Genomic DNA, 23,655 nt, shown 5'->3' with positions numbered 1-23,655 from the left:
TGAACTAACTCACTTATTACAAGAATTCATTGAGGAATCCGACTACACCAGTGGTTGTGCTGTTTGTTTTCGATTCAGTAAAAAGAACCGATTCAATAGAATCATTCATGCAGGAATCAGATCACACATTAATTGTATTTAGAGTCTAAACATTGTATGATTTGACCTTCAACTGGAGCTTTTTACAACAAAACTGAATTATTGCGTGTTAAAATTACTGTAAAAGTCTTAACAAAAAGTCAAAAAGTCTTTATAAAGTGAATAGTGTCTCATCAGACACTATAAAGCCAGACAGACTGCCATAAATAGCTCCTCTTTAGTCCTTCATGTATATATTCCATCTCTCCCTCTTTCATTTTCTTTCTCTGCTGCCTTTTTCTGATGCTATACTTGCTGTCTGAAATATTCACGTCACTCCCTATGTTTAGTACTCCCACATATAAAGCACACAAAGCCACAAGCGCACACAAATACATACTTATGCAAACACACACACACACTGATGATATGCCCCAATTCCTCTTGTCCTTCCTTCCTTTCTTCTCCTTTCACCCATTCCCATCATCATCATCCTCATCCCTTTCTCTTTCCCCCCTTGGATGAGTGTAAGAATGGATGGCTCAGCAGGCGACAGCTGGAATCTGATTCATGCGGGAGTGAAGGGTGAGAGAGAGAGAGAGAGATGGAGAGAACGAGAGGGGGATGAGAGGGATTGTCTGTAGGGCACAGTGATAAAAGAGGAAATGCTGTCTCCCAGAGACTGCTGAGGATAGGGAGGAGAAAGGGGCCACGCTCAGTCATTGGTTTAAATAGGCCCCGCCCAGCTTAGTCATGCCTCTGCTGATTGGTCTGCGGCCATGCTTGCCACCGGCGCTCTTAGTCAATAACCTTTTCTGTGCAATTGTGCGTTGATAGCGGTGTATGTCACTGACTGTGTTCAAATCAGATACAGTAGGTTACAGGATATATTTATTTTCAAAGTGGAGTTATAAAAGGAGTAGGGTGGATGATTAAAATTATATCTCAGTATTTCTGTAATGATATTTTATGTTTTTATATTTTTCTTATGATAAATTTCATAGTTTCATCCAAACAGCCCCAGCAGATTCAATTGTTTATTGTGAAAAGTACAACCCTGAAATTTGGTCACACCGATTTTTTGCTTAACGAATTGAAAGAGGAATGTTAAATTATTTTAGTTTATATATGGCCACATAATTGTTCACAATATTTTTACTTCAGCTTTTGGCTAAAATTATTAGATAGTTTATTGAATAAAAAATGAACATATTGAATTAAATAGTGAATATATTTGAACTATAAATTGAAAAATGAGCCTTTAGGAAAGTTACTGGCCATATTAAAGCCTACCATTGTGTGATTCACAATTAGTGTTGTCATGATTTACTGTAGTACCATTAGCAGTAAAAATTCAATTTTCTCTTTGTACCAATTTCAGTACCATTGTAAAAACTACCATGGCACACAACCCCTATCTAACTAAATAGGTTTAATAAAAATATTTCGATATTTGCAATTTCATTTTTCTTTTTCTGTTGCATTTCTTTATATATTTATTTTTTACTCAGTATCGCATGTGATTAAAAATGTAGCGAAGTACAATACTTTAGGCAAATTATACTTAAGTAAAAGTAAAATGACAGATTTTAAACACTAAAAAGTACAAATTCTCAAAAAAACTACTTAAGTACTGTAACGTGAGTAAATGTAATTTGTTACTTTCCACCTCTGCAAATTAGTTGATGAGTGCGAATCATTACCTTTGTGAATAAAAAGTCTTAAAAATGTAAATAACTTATAAAAAAAAAACATCCCATATTGTAAACAAGTTGTCATTTTGTAAGAATATGTCAATAACTCAATTCTGACAATAATGTCAGATAAAACCTTATAATTCTAAGGTGACAATTTTCACATGTCAATCAGGAAGTGAGGATTTTGTTCTCTTTGACTCGTTGGATAGAAACGCTGCATTATTCGCACGTCTTTTATGTGATATTCCAGTTTAGGATCCATCTTTGAATGGAAACATAGCGATTGATTTCCGTAGTAGCCTACCTTTATTATTTGACTATGAAAAGCAAGTTTCCAACATTCCTCAAAATATCTTTTTTAAATTATCCAAAAAATTAATAAATAAACTTAGAAAGGTTTGGAAGCACTTGAGGATTAAACTGCGAGTAAATTTTTTGTACTGAAATATCAGTATGTTTGACAACACTATTTACAAAGGTTTATTTTACATCCCGAGCAAAATCATTGTGAATATCTGATATATTGCCTTCCTAGCAACTGCTTCTCCTATAGGCCTAGACCCAAAAATAGTAACCTCTGAGAAACACGAAGTGATGTTTTCAAACTGCTGCGTCAGCATGTGGGTCTGTAAAAAATCTCCCTCAGCAGTGTAATGTGCTGTACCTGGGCTGAAGCAGCAGGTAGAAAGCGGTTGGGAGGCTGAGGGGACAAGGGACCTGATTTAAACACAGTACCAGCTGTTCCTGCCTAGAGGGGACTGTTTCAGTTCACCCTTCATGTACCCTACTGAGCAAGCACTGTATGTGTGGCACTGGGCAGAATTGGTGCGTTCAGATTAGAAGATATGGAAGAGTGGGCGACTGAGGGATTGATTGAGACACAGACCTTTTCAGTTAGCTTTAGAGAGACAGCGCTGAGTGGGTGAGAGAATGTGTTTCACAGACAGCTTGTCTCTTTATTGGATCAAATGTCTGACAAACCAGTCAATGTTTAGTGGCATGTGTAAATTACAAGTTGTTTACGAAATGCTTATTTTTGATTGGTTTAAACAAGTGATAAATAAAAGTGTAGTAAAAGCCATTGTATAATCATTTACTCACCCTCCGCTTGTTCGAACTTGTTTCATATTTGTCTGTTTAGCACAAAAGAAGATGTTATGGTGGAATTTGGAAATCAGTAGCCATTGAGTGAGTAAATCCATAGTACGAAAAACGGCTAGTGTTTTCCAACATTCTTCAAAGTATCTTCTTTTGTGTTCAGCAGGAAAAAAAGAAAAACTTAAATGGGAACTATCTTGCTAAAATCACTTTTATAAGGGGTTTAAACTAAACAAGTGTGTGAATATAGCCTGCCTCTAGTGGTCAAAATTAATTCATTCATTTTTTTTTTAATCACACTTCATAAAAACAGTCTGCAAACACATTTTGATTGACATTTTCCATTTGTGTATGTCATCGAAGAAAAGCCCTGCCTATTAATGATAATCTATCCTTCATTAGTATAAACAGCTCTAAGTGAGAAGCAGCCATCTGCCATTAGAGTTTAGAATTTGCCATTATGGTGACAGATAGCCGTGTATAGCTCCACCCACTTTTGAAAAGTGGGGTGGGAGCAAAATCTCATTTAAATTTAAAGCGACAGTCAGCGAAATGGCACAATTTGGATAGTTAAAATGAATTTGACTAGGTATTTTGAGCTGAAACTTCACACTTTAAGGACACCAGAAAATTAATTTGCATGCTGTAAGAAGGGGCATAATTGATCGCCTCTAAAGAAATAGTTTACAAAAAAAGAAAATTACTTCATCATTTCCTCAAATTTAAACCATGGTTGTTTTATATAATTTTTTTCATCTGTCTAAAGAACACAGTGGGGGTAGTTTTAAATGTTATCCTTGCTCTTCTATACTCATGTTGGTTAGTAGTCTTTTTTGAAGCACGTGTAAAACAAACCCATGAGTCAACAGAGGCGAATACATGTCTTATTAAGCAGGTCAATGTGTTGTTTCAACAAAAATATTTCTATTTTCTAAAATTAGTTTATTAGCAAATTTGTAAATAAGAAATTATGATGCCACATTTAAAGGGATAGTACAGATAAAACTGAAAATTCTGTCAATAAGTATCCTTCACTTGTTCTGAACCTGTTAGACTTTTTGTCTGTAAAAGAACATACTTTGAAGATATTTCGAAAAAAAAAAAGCTGAAAGTTGACATCCATAGTAGGAAAACAAATTCTCTTGAATTCAATGTTTCCCATTTTTTCTTAAATATCACAAATTAATGAAACATAAAGTTTTGGAACCACTTGAGCTTGATTAAATAATGAGTAAAATTTCATTTTTGGATGACTATCCATTTAAATGTTCTTCTGGTAAACACACGTCTTATTTAACAGATGTTTGTTTGTTTGTTTATCTTGTTTGTCTCTATTTATCATCATATAATAATGTTGGGTAGTGGTCCATTTATGAAGCTTCCAGGTGGTTAATGGATGTCTTATGAAGAAGATAAGTGTTTTCCCCATCATTCAATCTTTTTATATTTATTTATAAATTATTTATTATATATTACAGTATAATTATTGAATAATATACAAATGTTTGATTAATGGGCGATGTGGTGGCGCAATAGGTAGTGCTGTTGCCTCACAGCAGGAAGGTTGCTGGTTCGAGCCTCGAGTGGGTCAGCTGGCGTTTCTGTGTGGAGTTTGCATGTTCTCCACCGCCTTGGCATGTGTTTCCTCCGGGTGCTCCGGTTTTCCCCACAGTATGTACAGGTAAATTGGGAAGGCTAAACTATCCGTAGTGTATTAGTGTGTATGGATGTTTCCCAGAGATGGGTTGCAGCTGGAAGGCCAAGAAAATGAATGAATGAATGTTTAATTAATTTGTGTGTCTTTTACACTGTAAAATTTAAAAAAAAAAAGTAGAATCAAAGGCACTTTTATAGTTAGTTTATTGCTAAAAAAACAGCTGAAATTTCGATTAAATGGTTTTTTAGGGGGGTTTTACCTTTAGTTGTGATAGGACAGTAAAGATTACAGACAGGAAAGTATTGGGAGCAGAGAGAGGTGTAGGGTTGGCAAAGGACCTCGAGTCGGGAATTGAACTCGGGTCGCCCTAAGCACCACGGTGCTGTATGCCAACCTGAATAATTGATTAATAGTTAAAATAACAAAAACATTTGTTTTCATGACTTTATGTTAGTGACCTGCTTTAGCTTTGTTTACCATACAAGTGATTTTAATTGGATTTTGGTTGTAAACATGTCTGCACACTCTCAAAATTATAAAACCACATAATTCTTTTTATTTTTTATTTTACAAAATTTTGTGCATAAATAACAAAAAAAGAGTCTGCTAAATCTGTCTGGCCCTGCTTATGACGGAAGACATGCATATGAGAAGTTCCAGGAATAGACATATCTTGTGGAAAGTTTTTACAACACATTTTGTTTACCTCAGAAGAGGAGGTAAACAAGAAAACAAGCGATGAACTACAGGGATGAACAAGAAAACTAGCTGGATTGTCATTAATATATAATGTTATACATTACATTTCCCTTACAGTGCCACATCATTTAAAATTCCTTTCCAAGTTTGAAAGCACTTCAGCGTGTAATTACAAAAGTTCATATTGATTTTTGGGTGAACTATGCCTTTACTTCAATAAAACAGCTTCTTTTTATTGCTTAATCACAAATCAGCGACTGTAAAATTACTTTTATTACTCTCTTGACTTTAAACTGCCATGTGAAGATTGGAGGATGCTTGTACTTCTCAAAGAGACAAACGCTCTAGTCTCCAGTCGGATCAGGAAAGGTCAAGGGTCAAACTGCTTGTTGTAATGACAAACAGTTAAACAAGGGTATCAGCGTGTCAGATGTGTTTGACATGACACCGTCCTGCACTTTAACATCATCATGGTTCGGTTAACGTAGCATCAGATGGAGACATCTATTAAAGGAAAACTAATTGTGCTGTATTGTATTTGTTTGTGGGTGACACGGTGGCTCAGCGGTTAGCACTGTTGCCTCACAGCAAGAAGGTCGCTGGCTCGGGTCCCGGCTGAGTCAGTTGGCATTTCTGTGTGGAGTTTGCATGTTCTCCCCATGTTTGCATGGGTGTCCTCTCCGCAGGGTGGTCTGTGTAATAACGTTCACGGAGGATTTAAAGACGCAGGTTTAAATTATTTATTAATAACAGTGACGGCAGCTCCTCACGGAGACTGCCATCTAAACCAAAACAAACGGACGGCAGCTCCTCACGGAGACTGCCGTCAAACTGAAAGCAAAAGTAAAATATGTCCGGGCCCGTTCCTCTCTAGGCTTCCTCTGCCATCGTTCCTCCTTTTATTGTCCAGAGCTCCTTCCGTGGGATCCGCTGCAGGTGCGCACCGCAGGTGTATTCACTTACGCGGTGGCATCACTCCGTTCCCACAGCTCTCGGCTACGCCCCCTCGCCACAGTCTGGTTTCCTTCATAGTCCAAAGACATTCCGTATAGATGAATTGAATAAACTATAAAGAGTGTGAATGAGTGTGTATGGATGTTTCCCAGTACTGGGTTGCAACTGGAAGGGCATCCGCTGTGTAAAACAGGCTGATAAGTTGGCGGTTCATTCCGCTGTGGCTACCCCTGATGAATAAAGGGACTAAGCCGAAGGAAAAGTAATGTGTTTGTTTGCTAGTTTGGCTCCAGAGCTTATAATTTTATACAAGAATTTCCAACATATTTCATATCAGATGTATATGAGATATATATATATATATATGTGTGTGTGTGTATTTTTGTATTAGAATGTATTTTATGTTGTAGAATAAAACGTGAAAGTAACTTGAGTTTGTGTTGGCCACGAACCTTATTTAAACGATTTAACTGAAATCCCATTGAAAAAAAACCCCATTGACTTTGTGACGAGGGAACGGAATGGCTAAAATGCTAACTCGCTTCCGGGTTTTTGCATACAAATTGACTCATAGTGCAAATCATAGTTCCTCCACTTTATTGCATAATAGAACTCTTCATTATATAAATTACATACACAATCATTATTAAAGTTTACAAACAGTACAATTTTTTATTCCTGAATGCTTTTACAATTATTATACAGTCATAGGCCTCAAAAACACTAATAATAATATAAAAATACAAATAATACAATTAAACTCAACATTGTATATCCTGCGATGTGACTATTGCAAATGATCCCAATGCCATATCGATGCTGAAACTATATATTATGCTTTCATAATTTGAAATAATCATTTCAATTCATTTCAAATTCAGCGCTTGGTTTGAGAGCACTTGATGCTGGACAGTTGCGAGTTGTAAAACCTGTGTGACTATAATCTCATATATCATCCTAACACGTAAACACACACTTCCATTCATGCTCTGAATGACCAGAAGTGGCCTTTAGTGGAAAGCCACAACACAAGGTAATTGGAACAAATATGCACGAATATGCATTGTACAAGTACACAAACACACACACACACACACACCATAACCGACACACCCTTGCTTGTTCGACCTCAAACATGTTCATTGAATGCGTCTATGCCTTTTTATTCACTTCCAAGAATACTCCAACCACTCTTTTCACATATATTAACACAATCCTATACATTATTTCTCTGTGGCATGCACACACACTCTCACACATACGCACACACATTTACTGTCTCATAATATGGACACTAACACAGAAACGTAACAGTGGCTTATTAACATTGTGAGAAGCTTTCCATTCATTAGTCTCCTAGTAAACCCTTTAAACCAGAACCAGAAACATATCAGTACACACACTCACACACGATTCATCTACGTCCACATAAAAGCACTATTTTTCAAGAGTATACAAAAAATAAAGTTATTTATAGATACCTACGCATCATCACCGACCAGTGGCACACAAAAAACTCTTTTACAATAATAGACACATCACTCAAGTGAATACACATAACAGAGTCTCTGCCAATAGACAAATCACTCAAGTGGATACACATAACAAAGTCTCTTCCATATTTAACACATTTAATTTAAATAATCAAAACAAACAGATATAAAAGAAAAACTATTATAATATTAAAAGTGAAAAAAGTGAGTTCACATCAATAGAGATAACTTTATAGATTTTTTTTCTGGAAAGGTATAGATGATAAGACTACAAAATATAACAAATGTGCTGGATATAAACACAAGACAGACAGACAGACACACACATACTAATGCACAATGTGAAAGATCATCACATATTCCTTCTTAACAAATTCACTAAGAGGCGGTTCATTCCGCTGTAGCGACCCCTAATTAATAAAGGGACTAAGCCGATGAGAAAATGAATGAATGAATTCACTAAGAAATATGTTAACATTTTACAAGATTAGTTAACTATTAAAGGCACAATGGTTAAGATTTCTTAGTATCTAAATATAAAAAAACACTAGAACAGTGTTATATATTCTGATATATACAGTTGAAGTCAGATAACTCCCTGTTTATTTTTTCCCCAATTTCTGTTTAATGGAGAGAATTTTTTTCAACACATTTCTTAACACAATAGTTTTAATAACTCATTTCTAATAACTGATTTATTTTATCTTTGCTACGATGACAGTAAGTAGTATTTGACTAGATATTTTTCAAGACACTTCTATACAACTTAAAGTGACGTTTAAAGGCTTAACTAGATTAATTAGGTTAACTAGGCAGGCAAGGCTAATCAGGCAAGTTATTCTATAACGATGGTTTGTTCTGTAGACTATCGAAAAAAAATTGCTTAAAGGGGCTAATCATTTTGTCCCTAAAATAGTTTTTGAAAAATTAAAAACTGCTTTTATTCTAGCCAAAATAAAACAAATAAGACTTTCTCCAGAAGAAAAATTATTATCAGATATGCTGTGAAAACTTCTTTGCTCTGTTAAACATCATTTAGGAAATATTTAAAAAAAGAAAAAAAAAAACTCAAAGGGGGGCTAATAATTCTGACTTCAAGTGTACTTACATTATCCCAAAAGTTTTAAGGAAGTTCAAATCCAGGTAAATAAGCAATTTTACCTAGTGACATGGATCGTATGTGATGTCTAGGGATGAAGTAAGGGATAAAGTACATCCAGGCGGTTGTTACTGCAAATTAAAGCTTGCCAGGCACGTTACTGAAAAAAAAAATAGAAAGTAGAAGAAGAAAAGAAAAGGGAATGGAAGAAAAGTAGAAAAATAAAGTGCAGCAGACAAAACAGTGAGATTAATAATAAAGAAAACATTATAATAATGATAATATACAAATAATAAAAACACAAAGTAAAGAATAAAATTATATAGTTATTATTTAGCAAATATTTAATTCAATAAATAATAATAATATTAACAACAATAATAATAATGAGATAATGTGATAACTATAATATACTCATGCTGATAATAATATTAAAACAACAGAATTAATAATAATCTGAGGAGGTGGAAGTTATAAGCCCCTTTCACACATACAGACCTTTCCGGAAAATTGCCGGCAATTTTCCGGAAAGCTTGTGTGTGAACAGGTCCTTTTTGAAAATACCGGTAAATTCGTTCTGGCTATTTTCCGGAAAGAGAAGTTGTAACATTACCGGCAATTTGCCGGAATGCTGCGCTGTGTGAATGCAGAAGGAAGATTACCGTAATAAGCGTGTGCACGTCTAGAACGTGCTGACGTGAGACGTCTGCTTTAGCCAATCACAACAGTCAGACGCATATACGTACGCGCGGTTTGTGAGAATAAAAACCTTTGAATATTTTTCCAGACACATATAGCTGCTAAAAGTTAGTCAGATCACGTTTATATGTTCTTCTTTATGCCAACTGTGTAAATAATCATCAATGAGATGCTTATGATAAGCCGTTGTTTGTTTACCTTTAAGCTTTGCGTGTGCCTTTGAAACAGCCTGTGAGCGCCTGCACACGCACATAATATAAACATCTCGACATGCGAAAGTTGTTCACAATACTGATCATCCACAGAGTTTGTAATTTAGTCAAATGTTTACAAATACAAGCACAGCCGTTTAAAGCTCATTTGTGGTGAATGATGTCAGAATTTACCGGTATTTTGGAATGGATGTGTGAATGCTCTTTTCCGGAAAATTTCCGTAACGTCCTCGCCTGTGTGAACAGCGCTTTTTTGAATATACTGGTAAAGTCGTTCCGGAAATTTTCCAGATATTTACCGGTATCACTGTGTGAAAGGGGCTATAGTGTTTGTATAGTGTGTGTCAGTTGCTTTGTGATGCTTTAAAAAAGTATGACATGGAGCTCTTTATTCTGCAATGACAACATTCTGGATGTATTTTACCTCACTTATTACATGGCTACATGCCACAAAATGTAACAACCAGACACAAAACAAAGCTCTAAAATCTAACAGTTTATCAATTCTTTACTTAAAAAGCAAAGCAAGATGGTGCCAAACAACCAAAAACATGACAGACTAACATTCAGCAGTCCCTCACTATAATGTGGGTCACCTTTCGCTGCTTCGTAGTTTTGCAGATTTTTTTTTGTGTGTGTACAATTTGACAGCCTTTTTTTTCTTTTTTTTTTACAGCGCATTGTGTTCTGCGTCCTGATTAGCTGTAGACCACTGTAAATCAATCTCCTCTGTGTGTCCTGTACAGTACAAAATACGTCCAGCATGCCAAATTTACACAAATTGCTGATTGCTAGCAGTGTGAGTTCCAAAAAGGGTAGTAACTGTCCGCAGCAAGACCATCGTAAAGGGGGTCTGGATGCGCAGCGCCATGCAAACATAGGTATATCAGGGTACGCACACCAGCGACGCAAGTCAGCGGCTGTCTGAGATGCCCAGCTGTTACTCAGGAGACTGTTCATATTTGTGACACAGAGCACAATCTGAATAATTTACTTTTAAATAACATGTGAATGTGCATGTTCGGTATGTGTTACTTCCAACTGTCATGTGCGTGGCGCTTCCGCAGTGCGACCTTCTTAAGAATGGAGTCTGCTATAGTTTCGTGGATCAGTGACTAGAGAAAAAAGAACAATACGCTGGATACCAACATTATCTGCAAAAAAAGCTTAATAGCTTTATGAACCTTTTGCTGACAGTAATAAATATTTATGCTTGACAACAGGTTTTGATCTTTGGTTTCATTCTATAATACTAGACTTATTTTTCTACGAAAATTTGAAACTGTTTAAGTGTTAAAACAAGAGAGGAAAGGTGTGAAAATGTTAATGCCTGTCTGAGAAAAGTGTATAAAGTGTGTAGTGCGGGGTTATACAGCCTTAAAACCTCAATGATAATTGTAAAAAATAAAGCTGACTACTTTACGGATTTTGTCTATTGTGGATTATTTTTAGAACTTAACTAAGGACCACTGTATATGGATGTGAACGTATTTGTAGCCTTTGTTATTCAGCGATTGTTACTTGGGAATAACATAACTTGGAATTTTGTGACTTGCGTTCGTGAAGTTAATATGATACTGTGGAGGGAAAGAAGGAAAGGTTCCACCTGTTGAACCTAAGCTTGTGATGTGCAAGTCAAACAAAAACTCAGCTGTGTTCTTTTTCCCTCCCTCTCTCTCTCATCAGTTTGCATATGTGTGGTGATAATAGACTAGCAGGCTGTGCTCCACCCTTCTCCACCCCACACAAACCAGTCCAGCTGACTATTGACACTCCAAACATTTCCATAGTCTGACCACACACGGAAACACAGGAGGAAACACAGAGGGGGAAGAACGTCGTAGCACAAACTAGCATCCCTCTCATACACATAGTATATAAATGGAAAAAATCCATTATTTAAGGAATTTTTTGTAGCCAAAAATTAAAGGTGTACGTTTCTAAAACATCATTTTTATAAGCAAAGACTGACTCATACATTTCTCTTTGCCATGATGACAGTACATAATGTTTTACTAGATATTTTTCAAGACACTTCTATACAGCTTAAAGTGAGATTTATAGGCTTAACTAGGTTAATTGGGTTAAATAGGCAGGTTAGGGTAATCAGCCAAGTTTTTTTATAACCATGGTTTGTTCTGTAGACTATCGAAAAAATATAGCTTAAAGGGGCTACATTTTTTACCTTAAAATGGCTTTTAAAAAATTTAAAACTGCTTTTATTCTAGCTGAAATGAAACAAATAAAACGTTCTCCAGAACAAATAATATTATTCGACATGGTGTGGAAATGTCCTTGCTCTGTTCATTTGAGAAATATTTAAAAAATAAAAAAAATAAAAGAAGGGCTAATATTTCTGACTTTATCTGCATATAAAAAATCTATTCTGATGTGAACACCAAAACTAAATTGTATGATAATTTTTTTTCCCCATCAGTTATTCTATCCGGTCTGACTCATGTTAGTAAATGTGGACTACAGAAAGTCTAACTGAACTCTTTTGAGGCTTCATGCCGTGTGGGTGAAGGTGGCGTGACAGTGCGGCTTAAACTAGTCTTTCCCAACCTTTTTTTTTTTCAGCCTACCTATTGACATACATAATTCTTGTTCTAATAAACTACATGTGTGGAGGAGCTTGGTAGTTTCAGTAAACACAGAGCTTAATTCATGGATAACAATGCTGGTATCATTCTGTCCTCTAATGCCGCTTCTGTGAAATATTGACATTGTCCTCCGCATGCAGTTTACTGGCGCCTGTTAGGGGTTTGTGTGTGTGTTGGTTCAAGCTTGTCATGTGTCTCGTTTGTGATGTAAAATTAAGTTTGTGTTGTGTTACCTTAGTGATGTGAAAGAGAGAGCGTTTGTGTGTGTGTGTGTTTAAAAGATCTTGTTTCTCTTTGGGTCCGCGTGTTGTCTGCACACATGCTACTTGGTGATGAATAATTGATAGCGTTTAGAGCTTCTACTCGCTTCAAAAGCCAAGAAGTCTTCATTTTGCTGACTCTATTAAAACACAATGGACCCAGTTTACACTCTTGAGTTTGACAGTGATGAATTTAGGGCTGCATGATACAGGAAAAATATGTGATTAGAGCTGTTATTATTAGCCATGTGTTTAAATCATTTTAGTTGATAATATTAAAATGAACAGGTCAAATATTTTTTTCAGATCTAATAAATTCTAACTCACACTAAAAAACAATGTCAATGTGCAAACATTTAGTCTTGATTCACGTCAGTAGTGTTTATTTTCAGCTCTGAGTTCACCTTTTGGCCGCTCCAGCCAATAGCAGAACAGCAATTGCTGGGGAGGCCAGTTAAAGATAGTAAGGCCTTTGTTCAAATTTTTCTCTCGCACATCCTCTTCTCACATAAATCCACCAGAGGGCGCAATATACAATTCAGCCGACCAGGCCAGCTTGTAGTTGACTGACTGATTGACCCACCTACCCCATCCCTAAACCCAACCGATAGTGTTTTTAAAGGCAATTTAGAAAAAGAAAATCAGTTGCAGATGTTTATCACCTTGTTTCAGCCTGTTGTTTATTTATTTTATCTTTTGTATTTGTTTGTTTACTCTGTTTCTTTACCGAACTCAAACATTGCCATCGTGATCAAATCAGCTCCAGATGCGGCAAGCTACTGGGCAAACTTTTAACATCGGAAATGAAGTCCATACTAGAGGGTACAGCTGCTGAGCCCGACCAGATTTCTTATTGTGCGGAAATAAATTTCCGAATAAAATGCGGTACTTCACTCCGTTTATAGCGTCATTATGGACGTTTTACGTTTATAACTAACATGGTTCAAATGATAGATCTGCGATAGAAAAACTAGTTTTGGGAAACACTCGTCAGAGTCGTCACTACATCATTCTTTTCCCAAACGATGCATCACACTATGATAGTTCAGTTATACAGCTTAAAGTGACAATTAAAGGCTTAACTAGGTTAATTAGGTTAACTAGGCAGGATAGGGTAATTAGGCAAGTTATTGTATAATGATGGTTTGTTCTGTAGATTATCGAGAAAAAAATAGCTTAAAGGGGCTAATCATTTTGTCCCTAAAATTGTGTTTAAAATTTTTAAAACTGCTTTTATTCGAGCCGAAATATAACAAGTAAGCCTTTATCCAGAAGAAAAAATATTATCAGAATTACTGTGAAAATTTCCTTGCTTTGTAAAACATCATTTGGAAAATATAAAAAAAAAAAAAAATTCAAGGGGGCTAATAATTTAATAATTCTGACTTCAACTGAATATATATATATATATATATATATATATATATATATATATATATATATATATATATAGGATAATCATGTTTCATGATCCAATTGATTTCTGATGGATATAATCAAGTTCTGCCTTAGATTTTGTTCCCATTGAACATCCTGCTTTACTTAGAAATACATCACACATGGAAATTAAAACATGTTGCGAATGCCGGTTATCCTGAAAATCTTTCAACATTATGAGAATCATTTTATCAATCCTATTTTAATTATTATTTTTTTAAATTTAATTTTAAACATTGTGTTGAATTATTTAAGATTAACCAAGATCTGTAGTCAGTTTTGTCTAGTTTGTTTACTGTGTACACAAGTACTGCTGCTTCTCACACTGTGTCATTCTCAGATGACTCAAACTTGCAGTATATTTGCACTTCACTTTTATCTTAAGTGCAAATCGAGGATTGTTTGCCAGCTACTGAGTGCCAAATGATCTGGTTTGACTTCTGGTGATCTCACGGAGACTACTTATGGCGGGTTTAAACTACACATTATTTATTTTTGTTTATTACAATAGCCTGTGCCAGATTATACAATTCTGACTTGTACATTATCCTCTTGTTGTTGTGAACAAGTAGCATGTCAAGATTTCTTTCCAACCAGTTGTTGCTTTCTGTTTTAAATCACCATGTGTGTGACATCAGCAATAAGACCAACTAACAAATGACTTTTGAATATATAACCCAGGTTACTAGAGCCATATTAACCCAGGGAAATGTTTTCTTTCTTACTTTTAATGATAAAATATTGTTTAGGGAACAACAGTAAGAATTACAAATATATATATATATATATATATATATATATATATATAATATATATATATATATATATATATATATATATATATATATATATATATATATATATATATATATATATATATATATATATATATATATATATATATATATATATAATTTTTTTTATTTTTGGTTTAGCTCACAATTCATGGTATTAGCAAACCATTAACCTACTACTATTTAGCTGTTTATTAATAGTCAGTAAAGTAGTAGTTGAGTTTAAGTTTTGGGTAGGATTAGCGATGCAGATTAAAATCATACTTTACAATTACTAGTAAACAATTAATAGCTTAGTCCGTATAGTTAATAGCGTGAATTGTGACTTAAACTAAAGGCAAGGCAAGCTTATTTATATAGGACATTTCATACACAATGGTAATTCAAAGTGCTTTACATAAACAAAAATAAAAAACAAAAAAAATACAAAATGATTAAATTAATTAAAAAATGATTAAAACAGATTAAATCAGATTAAAATGTGCTTAAAACAGGATATAAAAGACTGAAAAAGAAAAGAAAGTCATAATAGTGTGATCTGTCGGATGTAGCACAGGGCTTATTTCGTAAAAGCATAGCTAAACCAACGTGTTTTCAGTCTTGGTTTGAATGTGCCTAATGTTGGAGCACATTTGATCATTTCTGAAAGCTGGCTCCATAAGTGGGGAGCCTAGTAGCTGAAGGCGGATTCACCCTCCTTTGACTGAACTATTGGAATTTCTAATTTACTTGATCCTAAAGATCTGAGGGATCTGTTAGGTTTGTATTCAGTGAGCAAATCTGTAATGTATTGATTCCTGTGATGCCCCAGGGAGAGTCAAGTCTTCGCTGAGGCCCAGCTTCCAGCCTCCGCCGCTGAGACTGCAGCTCTGCACAAGAGGTTTGGCCAGCAGAGAAATTAAAATGGTCGTGCCCAACTGAGTCTGGTTTCTCTCAATGTTTTTTTTCTTAACTTTCGCCAACTGGTGAAATTTTTTTCCCTCTCCGCTGTCGCCGCTAGCTTGCATGTTTTGGGATCTGTAGAGCTGCGCATCGATGGATTTGTTCTCCAGTGTCTAGACCCTCAGTAGAGATTATTAAGCCACATTAAGCTGAGCAGAACTGAACTACACTGTTCCAATTTACTATGACCTTTTATGTGAAGCTGCTTTGACAATCTATAATGTGAAAGCGCTATACAAATAAAGGTGAATTGAACTGAATTGAATTGAGGTCTTAGACCATTCAGTGATATACAGAGAAGTAGTAACTCTAAAATCTATTCTGAATATAACTAGGGGCCAGTGTAAAGACCTGAGGACAGGACTTTGCAAAAAAATGGAAAAATCCATGAAATCCGTGTTACCATGAAAGTTAATATTCAGAGTTAGCCCCTCCCCTTAAGGATTGCATTAACACGAGCCATGAAGTGATCACAAGTCACAACAGAACATCTATTTAAAGTGATTTTTAAGCATAAAAAAGTTTTTTAAAAAAATGAGAGAAACCTTATTGACATCATAGATTTGAAAAAGTATTAAAGGAAAAGTTGTTTACATTATCTTCGACTGACGACCAAACGAGTTGATTCATCTGCTTTATTCATGTACAGTAAATGTCTACTTTGCTGCTTTGGATACCTCACAATCACAGTTGAGCTAAACCATTTCATTTCTGACTGTTGAGCTGAAAAGTTCTTTATGTTTGTTTTTTCTTCATTTCCCTCAGTTCTGATTCTGGAGCCTGTGGAGAGAGATGACCTGAGTGGAAAGACACTGAAGATCACAGACTTTGGTCTTGCTCGAGAATGGCATCGCACCACCAAGATGAGCGCAGCGGGCACGTATGCCTGGATGGCTCCAGAGGTCATCAAGCTCTCCCTGTTCTCCAAAAGCAGCGATGTGTGGAGGTATAGCTGCCGGCCAATTTTTTGTTTTTTAAAAAACAAGTCAATTCGATAATGATTCTTATCAGCGAAACAGAGAGAAATCTCTGATGTATTTCACATTGTGACCACTTATTCTATGCATCTGACATAAGATGGAGATGGACTTGTGGGCTCTGTACAGTATATTTGTACCCATGCACTTAAAAACCATTAACCAATAACTTCTGGAATAAATCAGTAGCATTGCAGTCAATTTATATTCGCTGAACTGAGTCAATTTATATTCGCTGAACTGAATTAAAAGTCCACTTGAATTGAATTGAGCGTTCGGGAATCAGAATCAAATCAAATCCGAACATCTGAATAAACACAATCTGCTGTCCTCCTCTGTACTTTTATTTAGACTTTTTTTGTCTAATTGTTTATTGTGATCAGTTTTGGAGTGTTATTGTGGGAGCTGCTGACTGGTGAAGTGCCATACCGTGAGATCGACGCTTTGGCTGTGGCCTATGGAGTTGCCATGAACAAGTTGACTCTTCCCATCCCCTCCACCTGCCCTGAAGCCTTTGCCCAGCTGCTGGGAGGTAAGGACAGTCTTTGTTGAGTAATTGTCCTGCAAGGCATCCACTGTTTTCATCATTTAATCACTTTTCTCCCTGTCTCTATAGAGTGTTGGTGTCCTAACCCACGTGGACGTCCTGCTTTTGGGAGTATCCTGAAGAGGCTGGAGGACATCGAGCAGTCGGCCATGTTCCAGATGCCCCTGGAGTCTTTCCATTCCCTGCAGGAGGACTGGAGGCTGGAGATCCAGCAAATGTTTGATGAACTACGAGCAAAGGAGAAGGTGAGGACCAAAAATAGATGCTTGTTTCATGTTTACATCTCAAAGGATAAAAGTGGCAGTACTGGGACTTCTGAAATATTTTTAGTCCCTATTGTATTTCTATTTATCTAATAATATGGACGAAAACACAAAGAGATCACTTGAATATTCTATGGAGTTTCTATGGATGTATTAGACTACATGGGCTCTATTTTGACGGTCCATGTGCAGAGTGCAAAACGCAGGGCGCAAACGCTTTCAGGGCGTGTCAGGACGCATTTTTGCTAATTTACAGACAGAAAAATCCGCTTTGCGCCGTGGCGCATGGTCTAAAAGGGTTGAGTTTATTTTCTTAATGAGTTATAGGTGTGTTTTGAGAATAAACCAATTAGAGTCTCATCTCCCATTCCCTTTAAGAGCCAGCTGTGTCGCGCCATAAGCGCATTCACTATTTTCAGGATGTAAAGTAAGTTTAAGTGGAAAAAATGAGCATTTCACAAGCAAACAGTTAACAGTTGACAGTTTTTTTTTTAACAGAAAACTGTTAAACAGAGCATCTACTGCGTGGGAATGAGAGATAATGGATCTACTTTCACTTTCGCTCTTGGATAGGGAAACCTTTACGCACAGACATCAATTAGTCTATAAATAATTAAATGCGTTTGTTAAGCGCAAATATTCGTTTTCTAAATTCTATTTCTAAATTCAGTTCTAATTTCCAGCAAACGAATAAATGAACAATAATAACGAAGTGTGTTCAAAAACCTGAATTATACCCTAAAACACATGCTGTGCCCCATATGGTCTAAAACCTGACAGGTGGGCAAATCTAAGCTTGTTTTTAATAAAACAAATATAAATATGGATATAATAAATAATACTGCTAATAATAATAACATTATACAAAAGCAAATTGTTATGAATGAACTGAAAAAGCCTCCCGAGATGAAGGCATAAAAGCAATGGTTTTTCATATTTATGTAGGCTAGAAAATAATACGTTTTGTAATATTTTAATCCTTTATATTTATATTCTATATCTATTCTTATTATATCCTATATATATCCTTAATATTTTTTTTTTTTCATATGTTAAGATATTTGCCTATTGCTCTCTTGTGCGTATTAAGCAGTGTGTAACCGAGGCGCAACTCTGCGCTGGAGTTTAGACCGGGTTAGTTTTGGTCTAATGAAAAATCTATTATAGTTTCTCAAAATAGCAACGCGCCAGCGGTCCACCTCAGAATGCCTTCCTTTTTATACCAGAACGCCTATGGGCGCACAAATGAGCGCTAATGCATTTGCTATTTAAAAAGCGTAGCGCAACGCCTCAAAACGACTCTTGCGCCAAGCTGAAACTACCAAACAAGTATTGCGCCGCACCTTGCGCCACATTGCGCCGGGTGTATGATAGGGCCCCATGTGTTAGCTTTGGGCTTGAGTTAATATTTGTTTTAAATTAGAAAGCTCAAAGGTAATTTTAGATTATGTCGAAGGTCTGATATTGTCTTTAAAATGTCAAATAAAAATATATGAATTAGTGTATTGTTTTTTTTCTTTCAGAAATGCAAATGATCAGAATAACAAATGTTTTATTGAATATCAGGATTATTTTACCAAATATCACATCTATTTTCCTCATCAAATAAACGATGTTGTTAAAATAAAGTTAATTTGTATTGTATTGTCTAAAAATGGGTACAAATACACATTAAAAAAAAGAAAGGAGGAAATGGAACATAAAGGTTTCATTTATTTGATCTAAATATTGCAAAACAGTATATTGTAAAATATTATTACAATTGCAACAATATTTATTTTTACTTTTAAATATTTAAATAAATATTACCAATTGCTTTGACTGTCATCATAAATGTGTATTGCAATGTAATGATAATGATATTACAGGAATAACATGATCCTTTGGAATTCATTGTAATCATGCTGGAATAATTTATCTTTATCACTCATAAAAACAGTTACAATTTTATTTCTTTTATTATAAACAGGGTTTATTGTTTATATAATTGTTTATTTAAAGGTTTCCAATTTATGGAACTTACACTCACCGGCCACTTTATTAGGTACACCTGTCCAACTGCTTGTTAATGCATCTTTCTAATCAGCCGATCACGTGGCAGCAACTCAATGCAATTAGGCATGTAGACACGGTCAAGACGATCTGCTGCAGTTCAACCCAAACATCAGAATGAGGAAGAAAGGTGATTTAAGTAACTTTGAATACAGAAGACCACACCGGGTGCCACTCCTGTCAGCTAAGAACAGGAAACTGAGGCTACAATTCACACAAGCTCACCAAAATTGGACAATAGAAGATTGGACTGATGAGTCTCGATTTCTGCTGCAACATTCGGATGGTAGGGTCAGAATTTGGCATCAACAACATGAAAGCATGGATCCATCCTATCTAGTATTGACGGTTTAGGCTGCTGGTGGTGGTGTAATAGTGTGGCTCAGTACCAACTGAGCATTGTGTCAACACCACAGCCGACCTGAGTATTGTTCCTGACCATGTCCATCCCTTTATGACCACAGTGTGCACATCTTCTGATGGCTACTTCCAGCAGGGTAACACGCCGTGTCATAAAGCGTGAATCATTTCAGACTGGTTTCTTGAACATGGCAATGAGTTCACTGTTCTCAAATGTCCTCCACAGTCACCAGGTCTCAATCCAAAAGAGCACCTTTGGGATGTGGGGCAACGGGAGATTCACATCATGGATGTGCAGCCGACAAATATGCAGCAACTGCATTATGCTGTCATGCCATTATGGATCAAAATCTCTGAGGAATATTTCCAGTACCTTGTTAAATCTATGCCATGACGGATTAATGAAGTTCTGAAGGCAAAAGGGGGTCCAACCCGGTACTAGTAAGGTGTACCTAATAAAGCGGCCAGTGAGTGTAGACCATACATGGTGAGGACACTGAATTAGACAGTTTTTTTCATACATTAGATTATTATAGAAAAAAAAAACATCATTAGGAACAGAAAATTCATTCATTAAGGTCTTAAAACATTTTTAAAAATCTTGAATTTGACTTAGTAAAACCTGTATAAAACATGAAAAGGAAACTTTATTTGCCGTTGTTTATCTGATAAATTTTTTTTTTTTTAAAGTAAACCTATAAAAAATGGTAAAAGTAAACCTTTAAAACACAGTACAGATCATGGTTGATTAAGAAAACGATTGTTTACATACAGGAATTTTAACTCAGTATAAAACATGTCACCATACAGAGCCTAATGCATAGGAAAAATCGAATAATCGCTGCTTAATGAAATGACATTAGAACAATATAACAAGCAATAACTTTGGATTAGTGGTCTAAATAACTGGCTCTCCATTAGGAGTTGCGATCCTGGGAGGAAGCTCTGGCCCGGGCAGCGGAGGAGCAGAGGGAGCAGGAGGAGCATCTGAGGAGACGCGAGCAGGAGTTAGCAGAGCGAGAGATCGACATAGTGGAGAGAGAGCTCAACATCATCATCCATCAGATGTACCAAGAGAAACCGCAGGTCAAAAAGCGCAAAGGCAACTTCAAAAAGAGCCGACTGCTCAAGCTCGGCAGAGACAGCAACTGCATCAGTCTGCCATCTGGTGGGTGGAAAGGGAATCTGTTTATGTATGCTCAATCAAAAATGACAATCTTGTCTTCATTAACTCACCTTTATTTGATTACAAACATTTTTGGGTTACTTTTCGTTTTGTCAAACACAAAAGAAGATATTTTGAGAAATGTTGGAAACATTGACCTCCATTGTAGGAAAAAATGCCATAAATGTCAATGGCCATTGTTTTACTAATTTTATTAAAATATTTTTGTGTTCAACAGAGAAAAGAAAATGCTTTTCAAACTATCCTTGCAACCTTTTTTTTAAAAAAACCACCTACCAACAAATTTAGCATTTATTACATTAATTTAACTATTTGAAGCTACTCAACTAGCGACTCAAATCATGGAGAAGGGTATAAACAGAGGTCAGAGTCAGCTCCAAATGAGTGGGACTTGAGCTCCTGGTAGGCTGTACAAAACTGGAGTTTCTTAATTTATTTAATGTCTTGTACATGTACCAGCCTCTAATATTGTGCTTTATGAATGTCTACACCTACCTCAACCCTTAACCCAACCTCACAGTAACCTGATGTATTTTATTAATGTCTACTTCACCTACACCACCTAAACCCAGCCTACCTGCGGCTCAAACCCAGAGATGGCAAAAGTGTAAAAATGTAAGGAGTAACTCAAGTAGAAGTACAGATAATCATGTTTAAAATGACTCTGGTAAAAATTGAAGAACTGACTACACTTTTATACTCAAGTAAAAGTAAAGAAGTACAGCCTGAAATATGTACTTAAGTAAAAAGTATTCATTACTACTACCTGTAGTTACCTGGTAACTACACTGCACATCATGTGTACATCTATTCATTCATTCATTTTCGCCTTAGTCCCGCTATTAATCCGGGGTCGCCACAGCGGAATGAATGAACCGTCAACTTACCCGGCACGTTTTTATGCAGCGGATGCCCTTCCTTCTGCAACCCATGTCTGGGAAACATCCACACACTCATTCACACACATACACTATAGACAATTCACCTGTACCGCATGTTTTTGGAATTATTAGGGAAATTAAAGTACCCGAAGGAAACCCACGCGAACACGGGGAGAACACGCAAACTCCACACAGAAAGGCCAACTGACCCAGCCGATGCTCGAACCAGCAACCCTCTTGCTGTGAGGCGACAGCACTACCTACTGCGCTACTGCGTCGCTGTCATTAACATATATAATTGCTAATTGTTGATCATATAGGAATTATTCAATAACTGCCATTAAAGTTGTATAATTGAACACATTTTAAATAATGGTTTTGCAGAGATGGCCAGTCAATTTGACAAAACTCATTCATTATCTTATAGATTACGTAAAGATGCTGTTTTGAATTGCGATTACGTAATGACGTCATTATGCAAGAGTCATTGAGCAACTTTTAGCAACAAATTGTACCACCTTTAGCAACTTCCTCTGAAATTTAGTTAGCAACAGCAGTTCTACTACTACAATTTGTGGATAACATCTGAAAATAAGTAAATATAAACTGTCTTTGAGTTTTGAAGTCTGAATCTCAGGAGTCTCTGGCCAACAAAAATACAAATATGAACAATAACGCTTTGAGGAATATCCGTTCATTGTTAATATATTTAAATGTAGTGCGTCCAAGAGAGCAACAGAATAGCTTGTCACTCGTATCAAATTGCTTAAATAATAAACGTCAATAAGCCAAACGTTGGACAAAAGTAAGTCCTGACATGCATTTGTTTTTGTTCAGGAACTTGTTTCACTCAGATAAATGTTACAATAAAAAGAAAAGACTATAACAACGTACATTTCATGCTGACTTCAAAGGCGCAATATGTGCGTTTTTTTTTTCATTAAAATATCCTAAAACAACTTGAACAGTTATATACTGTACTTAGCTGACTTATTTACTTACATTATTATTTAAATATAGAAAAATAAGCAATTTTAATGCCATGCTTATGACAAACAGCGCTGTTTCTTCCCACTTCTCTTTATCTTTATTATATTTTCTTTATCTCAAGTAATCCAGCAATCTTATGCCACTTAAACCGCTTTCAACTTAACTCTGCTTCATGCTAACATGATAATAATTTTTAATATTTTAGCTCATCCAAGAACATGAGTCTCATAGAATGTAATGAATGTCCATCACATCGTCATCAAAATACACCTTTGTTTGTTGTGAATATGCACCCTCTAGTGGCGAAAATGAAAAAGTAGCCTTTAGGTCTCTAACAGCATCTGTTTGTTTTAGGTTTTGAGCATAAGATCACAGTGCAAGCTTCGCCCAGTGTGGACAAGAGGAAATGTCAGGGTAGTGAAAGCACCACTCCTCCAGCCAGCCCAGGGGTCATTCCTCGCCTCAGAGCCTTTCGCTGTAAGTCAAGGCAAAGTCCACTGCATTGTTTGGTATTATGCTAAATAAATAGAATAAATTAGGAACAGAGTGCGTTGACGGCTAACGCAGGGGTGTCCAAACTCTGTCCTGGAGAGCCGGTGTCCTGCTGAGTTTAGCTCCAACTTGCTTCAACACACCCGCCTGTAAGTGTCTAGTGTATCTAGTGAGAGCTTGATTAT

At 36.0% G+C, this 23,655-nt stretch overlaps 1 protein-coding gene across 5 annotated transcripts in view; it reads left to right on the top strand.

The window, feature by feature from the left end:
* The window catches only part of map3k10 (mitogen-activated protein kinase kinase kinase 10), a 67,816-nt gene that overhangs the window by 29,276 nt on the left and 14,885 nt on the right, over positions 1–23,655 (top strand). For all 5 annotated transcript variants that reach the window (XR_015515138.1, XR_015515137.1, XR_015515139.1 and 2 more), the window contains exons 2-6: positions 16,488–16,668; positions 17,083–17,231; positions 17,316–17,491; positions 20,843–21,089; positions 23,333–23,455. Coding sequence is in view for 1 of the 5 variants with exons in the window: in XM_087293327.1 (XP_087149453.1) it covers positions 16,488–16,668; positions 17,083–17,231; positions 17,316–17,491; positions 20,843–21,089; positions 23,333–23,455 (876 nt within the window). In the remaining 4 variants the exon portion in view is untranslated. The remainder of the gene's footprint in view (positions 1–16,487; positions 16,669–17,082; positions 17,232–17,315; positions 17,492–20,842; positions 21,090–23,332; positions 23,456–23,655) is intronic.

The sequence above is a fragment of the Danio rerio genome, chromosome 18 (assembly GCF_052040795.2).
Source record: "Danio rerio strain M-AB ecotype USA chromosome 18, GRCz13ab, whole genome shotgun sequence".
Classification (NCBI taxonomy): domain Eukaryota; kingdom Metazoa; phylum Chordata; class Actinopteri; order Cypriniformes; family Danionidae; genus Danio; species Danio rerio.
The sequence above is the reverse complement of the archived record's forward strand: the minus strand, read 5'-3'. Positions and strand labels throughout refer to the sequence as shown.